Source organism: Meriones unguiculatus, chromosome 9, assembly GCF_030254825.1.
Source record: "Meriones unguiculatus strain TT.TT164.6M chromosome 9, Bangor_MerUng_6.1, whole genome shotgun sequence".
Lineage (NCBI taxonomy): Eukaryota > Metazoa > Chordata > Mammalia > Rodentia > Muridae > Meriones > Meriones unguiculatus.
Window position 1 is genome coordinate 57,076,057 of NC_083357.1, and position 9,861 is coordinate 57,085,917.

Sequence of the window (9,861 nt, forward strand, 5' to 3'; positions counted from 1 at the left end):
CAGTACTTGAAAGGCAAAGGCAAGAGGATCGTCATAAGTTCAAGGCCAGCTCTGTCTCCATAGCAAGTTCTAGCCAAAACAGAAAAGAAAGAAAGGCATGGGGATGGGAGAGAAAACAGAAGAAGGAAGAGGATGAAGACAGTAACAAGGCAGCAGAGGCAGACATAAAAGAAAGAAGGAATGAAAGAGAGAGACAGAGAAGGGAGGAAGGAAAAGGGAAAGAAGCAAATAAACCTCAGTGCCTACAGAGACCAGGAAAACAAACAAACAAACAAACAAACAAACATTGGATCCCCTGAAACTGGGGTCATGGATAGTTGTGGGAGACAGCTTGTGGATGCTGTGTAGGAAACCCAAGTCCTCTATAAGGCCAACTCGTGCCCTTGATGACTAAACCATTTCTCCAGCCCCTGCCCTCTAACTTGTTCATTTTTACACCATCGAACTGAAACGCCTGTTTAAAATTAAATGACAGGAAAAAAAAGAGGTAACACAAGAAGGCATATTTACACCTTGTAAAAATGAAAATACGGTGGAACTAAGCATCGTGTCTGTGCTTCTGTGTAGACTGACTCCCGTCCCGCCACAGGATACTGCACAGGTGCAGACCCAGCTGTCTCGCTGTGTGTCAGCCACGATGCAGTAGTACACGGCACTGTCTCCCAGGGAAACCAGGGGCAGGCTCAGAGTGCTGAACTTCCTGTCGGCAGAGATGAACAGAGATGCCACTTCATTTGCCACGTTGTCCTTATACCCTTGAATAATAAAGTGTGGCCCCTCACGGGGGACCTGCCGGTACCAGTAGATGTACTCGCTTGTAGCGATGTTTGCGTGGCTGCAGGACACATTCACTTCTCGCCCTTCGTAGGAGTCCATGGAGAGGGGCTGGGTGGTCTTAGCAAGGCTCCCCGTGGCTGTAGACGTAAACACAATCCTCATTCCTATCCGAAAACGGGATGGGTAGAAGCCCCCAAGCAGTTCCCTAGCTCTTCCTCCACCGGACCTACCCCATACTCTTCCTGCAAACCATACACATATACCAAATTCACTTCCCATTTGTGTTTTGGGACAAAACTATCCTTTCCTCTAATTCAGGAGATGCCGGGATCACAAGTACAGCGGTAGCAGTCTGCTCTCTCCCTCCCTTGCATGGATGTGAGTGATCAGTAACCCTGAACACCTTCACCACCTTCAACAAATGCTTCACATAAAGGTTGAGCAAATGCCAGCACTAAGTAACACCGCAAAGCTTTCCCGGCATCTTGGACAGAGAGCAGTTGGCCTGCCTAGTTGAAGAACCCTGTCAGTCACTCGTAAGCCCTGGTCCCAATTCACCTTAGTCCAAAAGAACTCACCCAAGATTAGGAGCACAGTCACTTTTGCCACCTGCTTCATATTCTCGCTGTAAGCACAGACCCAGATTCCAGTTCCTTTGCTGAGTGTGGGCTTAGACTAGGGTAGGAACCAGGGAAGGAATGCAGAAGCCACTGCCAGGTATCACTCTCACTGCTCTCGCCTGGCTATGATCTCCAGAGAACAGCCAATAGCAGGGCTAAGAGTGAAACTTCCCTTCAAAATTCAAAGCCCCAAAGCAAAGTTGGGGGAAGGGGCAGTCTTTGAGAGCAGCAATTTGAGTTTCACTTTAAATGTATAGTGAGGTATAATCCAGTAGAGGTCATAAAGCAAGCACGTTACAGGTAGTTTCACTCATGCTCTTCTTTCCCCATTCCTCTGGGACAACCCCAGAGAAGGGTCAGTTCTGTAGACATCCAAAACACACAGACTCATGGACAATCGTATCGCTAAGCAAAATCTTTATTATCTGGAACACTGTGACCTGAAATATGTTTCGTTGGCCCCCTTACAAAGACAATAAACCACAAAACCCTCATCTCATCCCCCAAAAAAGAACAGACTAAAAGTCTAAACTGGGACCTTCCATCTCTTAATACATGAGTATCTTTTAAGGATCCCAAGTCCACATATCACCTCCTTTTCACGTATTGTTTAACAGGTATCAGATAGGGAGGCAGATTCTACCCCTCCCTCACCCATGATGCCGTGATGCTGGGGTACTTAGTGTGGAGCCAGGGAGAAAATGAGACAACAAATTCCTTTTTATTAACGAGACTAAGACCCCAAAAGGGAAAACCTGATATAAAATAATAGGAGAGGGGGGCATAGCATCACGATTTTAAATATACAAAATAGACACCACAGTCTGCAATACCGTGTTTTCTGAAAGACAAGTTTCAGTGCACCAAGGAAATACAAGGTTGAGCAAGTGGAACTATAGAGAAATAACCAAAGAAGAGAGTGCTAGTGCCTTATATTGCATGGAAGGAACTGAAGGAGCAATAAAGAAAAAGCGAGCTCCCAAAGAGAAGCTTGGGGTTGTTACAGTAAACATATATGCAAAATTTAAAAAGTGAGACCAGTTTCCAAATAGCCTTCCACTACATTGCCCCTGCCAGTGACACAGGAGATCACACACATTCTAAGAACATTCTATGCACAAGAGCATTCTGTCTACAGCACTGAGTTTAATAACAGTTATGTAGTTCAATGTGGTGTTGCAACAGACTGTGGGGTCTATTTTGTATATTTAAAACTGTGATGACATACCCTCCCCTCTCTCTTATTATTTTTATAATAGGATTTCTCTTGGGGGAGGTCTTAGTCTCATTAACAATAGTAGTGGTAAAGTAACCGTATGTTTTCACTACCCACAATCCTCTATTTTGATTTAAAAACCTACTGTTTAACTTAAATTCATCAGTTTACCTTTTAAAATAAAACAATGGGTGGGTCTAGCAAGTACAGTCTCCTCTTCTCTACTCGGGCTCTTAAAGAAAGGTACCCTGATAACTAGAAACTGAATGCACTGTCCAGTTATTCAGGAATGGAGGATCTTGTAAAAGAAAGCAAGAGCTTCCAAACAGCATCTCACTTCTGTAAATATTTCTGTGGCTTGTACTATTACTTTTTGATCACTCTTTCCTCCCACCAAGTAACATTTCCATATTTTGACCTGTTGATTGGTTTGAGAGTATTGCTGAGCAGATGTTTAGGAAATTCCAGTAGTGGTTGCAGGATGATTAATCAGCCAATCTTGTAAGTTTTCATTTTCTCAAACTATATAAAGATTATCACTCAATAAAGACCTTCATCTGCTTATTGTCATAAAAGAACAATAATTTTTAATCTTTAATTTGTAAAATATTGAAAATACTTGTAAGGTAAAAAAAAAAGGTGTGATTCAGTTTTCAAAAAAATGAAAATAATGGATGCCAAATGCATTTAAATTTTTGATCTTGTGAATTGATTGGCCTTCTCTTTGATCACCTCCCCCTGATGTAGGAGCAGCCTTACCAGGACACAGAGGAAGACAATGCAGCCACTCCTGATGAGATCAGAAGGAAGGGGAGGAGGACCTCCCCTATCAGTGGACTGGGGGAGGGGTATGGGTGGAGAAGAGGGAGAGAAGGCGGGATTGGGAGGGGAAGAAGGAGAGGGCTACAGGTGGGATACAAGGTGAATAAAATGTAATTAATAAAAATTAAAAAATTGGTCTTACACTTTCACTCATCCCTTGTATCATCCACAGCTCAAAGCCATAATAATGCTAAGGAAGCTGATTGTTCATTTTCTTGGTTCTTAAAAAGCATAGTGGAAAGTGACCTGGAATGATGGTACATGTCTTTAGTCCCAGCACTCCAGAGACAGGGGCAAACAGATCATCCCAAAACAAACAAGCAATACGTGGTGGATATGTATGGACGATTATTTTTAAAATAATTCAGGTCCTTTGAATATATTTTTCTGTTAGAGACTTGGGGGAAAATGGGAATTCTGCATCCGTAAATACCTACTTCCCATCTTCTGCCACTTTCACACTTAAGGTCATTTTATGCTCTTTTTTTGTATTTTTAATTTTTTTGCTTCTTGATGTTTTATTAATTCTTTGACATTTTTGTACAATATATTTTGATCATATTCACTTACCTTCACATTATCTATCATCTATCTATCTATCTATCTATCTATCTCTCGATTGATCTATGTATCTACCTACCTCTGCCTGTGGATGGGTCAGCATGTTGCTTTCAGCTGCTGCTTAGGCACCTTGCCTGCCATGCTCCCCACCATGATCATAATGGGCGAAGCCTCTGAAACTATAAGCAAGCCCCCAATTAAATGTTTTCTCATGTAAGAGTTGCTGTGGTCACGGTGTCTCTTCATAGCAATAGAGTAGTATGACTAAGACAAGGGCATATTCTCAGTTGAAATTCCCTCTTCCCAAATGACTCTACCTTGTGTAAAGCTAAAATAAAACTATGCCCTTAAATTGATCCCTTACCAGCTTGACCCACAAACATATTACTTTTCAGCTGGGACCTTTCCTTTTTATTGTCATGTTAATATCAATATTATAATTTTAAAAAAACCTCAACTTTTTGAAGTCCCAGAGTCTTTAAAAATTCAAATACTTTGAAGTTCTGTCTTTTAAAATCATCTTTCAGCATTCAAAGCCTCTGTACAATATCCAAAATCTCTCTAAAATTCCAGTCTTCAAAATCCCACCATCTCTTTAAAATTCCAGTCTTTCAACCGTGGGCTCCTATAATATCAAAACTAAGTAAAATACCTTCTTGCTCAGAGAGGGAAGAATTGGGGGACACAGTCACAACCAAGTCAAATCAAAACCCAAGTCCAACAGGACAAAGCTCCACATCACTCGAGTCTCATAAGATCCAGAGGACTCTGTTTTGCAGCTCCACCATCAGCAGCACATATCGGCTGTCTCTTAGGCTCAGGCTAGCTCCACTCCAGAGTCACCACAGTCCTTGGAGGTCATCTCGTGGTGGCAGCATCTCCAAGATGCTGGAGTCTCTGCTACGCCTGGGCTGCATCTTCACCAACAGCCTCTCCTGAGCTCTCTCCTTGTCACACAGAACAGCGCCTCAACTGTTCTACATAACTCCTTCACACCTTCAAAACCAATACCACCTAGAAAACTCTACCTGTTATCATGTTCAGTGGCCAGCGCACAGTACATCCTGGCTCCCTCCCATAGCTTCTGCATGCTGACCCTAAAATAACAAAAAGACAAAAAAACAACCAAAAAAAAAAAAAAAACACTTTCAAGATTTTTTCTTTTTTTTTTTTTTGCCTCAGTGGTGCTGTCTCTTCTTAATCACAGCTGATTCTTCAGCACCAGTTGGCCAGTATTGATTGTTCCTACAAGCAAAAGTTGCACTGTAGTGGTTCTTGTCTCCTGTTAATAACAGATTCTTCCGTTCCAGCTGATGAGAAGCACAGATTCTTAATTCAAAATATTGAATGATCCCAGGAGACAGTCTTTAAGGGACTATAAAACCTTCTCTCAGGAAGTTCACAAGCCAGACCTCCATCTTCTGCACAGATCTCAGTGTTCTTATTTCTCGAGCTCCCACAGAACAGCCTGCTGAGCTCTGGTCACTCAGTAGCTTTTCTAGCCCAAAGTTTAAATGTTACCACAATCCTCCTCAGAATGGAACAGGTCTGCCACACCAATACCCCCAATTTCTGTCTTAATTGGATTTCTATTGTGATAAAAGACCATGATCAAACACAAGTTGAGGATGAAACACTTATTTTTGCTTGCACTTCCCCCAGCATAGTCCATCATCAAAGAAAATCACGGGAGGAGCCTGGAGACAGGAGCTGAAGGAGAGGCAATGGAGGAATGCTACCTATTAGATTGATCCTTGTGCTTGCTCAGCCTGCTTTCTTATACATTCCAGGACCACTGCCCACAGTGAGCTGGGCCCTCCAACATCAATCATTAATCTAGAAAACACACAGGCTTGTACACAGGCCAGTCTATTGGGGGAATTGTCTTGCTTAAGGCTCCTTCTTCCCAAATGTCAAATTGATATAAATCTGCCTAATACGGTTTCCTTGAACAATGCCTTCCTCATTCATGGCATCTTACTAGTTATATAAATTCTATGAACATTCCTAATGAAACATATGTATCTATGAGCATGGGACATTTTTCTACTTCTGTTTTCTTTCTTCAGTGTCTTAAAGGTTGTATTGTACAAGCATTTTCTTTCATTGGTTAGATTTATTCCAAGATTTTATGAGATAATTGAAAATTATATCATTTTCCTTGATTTCTTTCTCAGTATGTTCGTCCTTTGTATGTAAGAAGGCTACTAATTTTTGTGTGTTGATTTTGTGTTTTGCTATTTAATTTTTTCAGAGGTGTTACTTGTTGTCTTTCCATGGCCTTCAGCAGCATCATTAAGTCACTGATTTGAAATCTTAATAGTTTTACGTAGGCATATACTGCTATAACTTTCTTCTTAGGACTGCCTTCATTGTGTCCATAAATTTTGGTATGTTGTGTTGCCATTTTCATTCAATTGTAAGAGGTTGTTTTTTTTTTTTTTTAATTGTCCTTCTTTTTTTCTTTTTTGACCCAATTGTCAGTCAATTCTGCGGTGATTAATTTTCATGAGTTTGTGTAGTTCTTGTGGTTTCAATTGCTAGTGATATCTAACTTTATTCCATTGTGGTCAGATAGAATACTAATTTTAGTTTTCAATTTTCCTATACTTATTGACACTCTCTTTGTGTGCTAATACGTAGTCTATTTTGGAGAAGGTTCTGTAGAAAAGAATGTATTCCTTACTATTTGGATGTAATGTTCTGAAGACATCTCTTAGGTGTGTTTGATTTATGATGTCATTTAACCTCAGAGTTTCTCTATTTACTTTTTTCAGGTGACCTGTCTATTGGTGAGAGTATTAAAAATCATCCACTATCAAGGTGTTGAATCAATCTGTTCTTTTACATCTACTCGCATTTCTTTTATAACTGAAGAGTTTAAGTTAGCCTGAATATAACTCCATTTTGAAATAAAGATCTTGACTGGGAACTGAATTCAGGTACCAGGAAATATCACAGAATGTACACCTGGCAGAAAACAAAGTTAGCTCTCCTAGTAACAGCCTCCAGGAAATATAACAGAATAAATGTTTCATAGAAAATAGAGACACTCCCTGGCAATCATCAATGGGAATCCATTGAAAATCTGGTGGGAAAATTCTTTCAGATATAGTTTAGAAAAATAGCCATTGTGATTATATGCTTTAGCCATTGTGATTGTGTGCCTCAGAAAAGGTCACCCCACCCTGCTAAACTTCACCCAATTCTGAAACTCCAAAGCTTGTACCCTCCTGCTTGCTGCCATGGAAACTCCTGTTCACAGACTTTCCTTTTAAAAATCCTATTCACTCAGAGCTCAGGGTCCCATTTCACTACTGCTGTGTCAAAGAGACTTGGGTCCCAACTTCAATCGCTCTCGTAATAAAGCTCTCTTGCTATTGCATCGAGTTGCCTCCTGGTGGTCTCTGAGGGTCCCAAAAACCTGGCGTTACATAATAACTCCTCATCCTGTGATTGGTGTACAAATGTTTAAGATTGTAATATTCTATTTGTGTGTTTTTTCTTTATTATGTATAAAGTGCTCTCATTTTCTCTTCGAGATTGGTTTAGTTTAAAACCTAGTTTGTCAGATATAGGGATAACTATACTATTTTTCTTAGTTTTATTTACTTGGAATACCATTTTTCATCCTTTTACCCTGAGGTGGTATCTGTTATTTTTTAATAAGGTGTGTTTCTTAGAAAAATATAAATTCTGTTTTCTAATTCAATCTGTTTAACCTGTGTTAAAGAGTTGAGACCATTAATATTAAGAGTTATTATAGGTTTCTCTTCCAGTCCCAGATGCTGTGGGAGCCTCTGGGACCAGAAACAGGACCATGCAAACATGCCCAAGTCCAAAAACCACACCACACACAACCAGTCCCACAAATAGCACAGAAATGGCATCAAAAATTCCAGTCATAAAGATACGAATCCCTTAAGAGGGTGGACCCCAAGTTCTTGAGGATCATGTGCTTTGCCAGGAAGCACAACAAGGCCTGAAGACAATGCAGGCAAACAACGCAAAGGCAATGAGTGTGCAAGCAGAGGCCATCAGAGCCCTTGTGAAGCCTGCGGCATTTAAGCCCAAGATACCAAAGGGCCCTAGCCACAAACTCAGCAGTCTGGCTTTCATCGTTCACCGCAACCTTGGGAAGCAGATTCGAAGCTACATGGCCAAAGGTCATAGGCTCTGCGAATCAAAGCCCAAGGCTCAAACCAAGGCAGAGGCCATAGCTCCAGCTAAAGCCAAGGCTTCACCTCCAGCTCAGGCTCTCAAATGTGCCCAGGCCCCTGTAAAAGCCCCGTAGGAAAGGCTTCTGTTAATGTGAAGACAGACGGACTGCTGTGACACACCCACCTTCACACTATTTACAGATGACCAGTGTCCTATGCTGTTTTCACAAATAAACCTGAGACCAAAATCGGTTTAAAAAAAAAAGTGTTATTATAGAAAAATGTATATTATTCCCTATCCTATTATTGCTTTGTGCATTTTATTAGACCACTTTCATTTTAGTGTTTGGGGAATTATTTATTTATTCCTTGTGCCTTCTTTGATATGTTTAACCTTGCCTTTAAATCTAAGTATTTCTTTCAGTATCCTCTATAGTGGTCATAAATTTTTTTAAATCTGTTTCTATCATGGAAAGTTTATCATTTTGCCTATTTTATAATATTGAGAGATTTTTTCTGACCATGATCCCATCCACTTGATTTTCTGCAATGCCTCTTCATCCTTGACATCTCTTTATATAGATTGGAGAAGTCTTCTTCAATGATTTTGTTGAAAATATTTTTGGATCACTGATTGACCTGGGTCTTTTCTTGTTCCTCTATACTTATAACTCACAAGATTAGTCTTTTTATACTGTCCCAGAGTTATTCTACGCTCTATTCGTGGGGGAGAAGACTTTATATTTTCTTTTGTTAGTAATCCAGTTCTTCTACCTTTCCTTAAAAACCTGGTAGTCTCTCTTCCATTTGATCCGATTTATTAGTAAAGCTTTTCTCTGAAAATTTTACTTGAATTCCTGAAATTTTCACTTAAGTTTTATTTTATTTTTTGCTTTTCTTCAGAGATTCTGTCTCTTCACTAAATTCTATTTCATGTCTTGAATTTTTGGTTATTTTATTCAACTGTGTTTTGAGTCTTCACTCTGGCCTTTACCAATATCCTCTTTAAGTTCCTTCATCATATTTGTTATTGCTATTTTGAAATCATTGTTTTGTATGACATCTAAGTTGCTTTTCTCAAGGAACAGTACTATGGGAGTACTGATTTTTCATTTATTTATTTATTTATTTATTTATTTATTTATTTATTTATTTGTAGTAACACGTGTTGAATATGCATGTTTCTGCAATGGGACCTCGGCATCTGGAGTTGGGGGTCTCGGTAGTGTTTTCTGGTATGGGAACCTTGCCTCTCCTTTGAGTTGACATTTCCTCCTTTGATATGTTTTCTGTTACCTCAACCTGTGAAGTTGTATTTGAATGAAACTCAGTCTTGGGGCAATTTTGTTGCTGTTCAAATGGGGTAAATTGAAAAGTAATCCTGCTCAACTCAGTCTATGTGGAGTTTCTAAGGCCAGGAATAGACCTTTTGTGGAGTTAGAAGATTCTCACAGCTAATCTTGAGGAGTCTACGAGATGAGCTCAGGACTTCTCCTCATGCAGCAGGGGCAAATGGAGTTAGTTGTATGAGTCTAATGTCTTTAGCTAGAGAGGGCAAGATGGAATGTGGGCCACAAGGATTTATGGAGTGGACAGTGGGAATCTAGTATTCTTATCTCTAAACAGAGGCCCTGGACAGGTTGTGGGGCTGGGTAGAGTTGGTGGTGAGTCTAAGGTCCCTACCTGTAGAAGGGTGGCTGGGGCA

General features: G+C 40.2%; 1 protein-coding gene and 1 gene segment (V, D, J or C); one reads left to right on the forward strand and one right to left on the reverse strand.

Moving 5' to 3' along the window:
• Window positions 1-307: 307 nt before the first annotated feature.
• Window positions 308-1,479, reverse strand: LOC110543161 (T cell receptor alpha variable 4-like). The segment is given in 3 exon segments: window positions 308-454; window positions 595-914; window positions 1,356-1,479. Coding segments are annotated over 3 exon segments (507 nt in total).
• Window positions 1,480-7,987: 6,508 nt separating this feature from the next.
• LOC110543163 (large ribosomal subunit protein eL29-like) lies at window positions 7,988-8,290 on the forward strand. The gene has a single exon (XM_021629576.1). It carries the CDS (start codon window positions 7,988-7,990, stop codon window positions 8,288-8,290), a length of 303 nt encoding a protein of 100 aa, XP_021485251.1.
• Window positions 8,291-9,861: the final 1,571 nt, after the last annotated feature.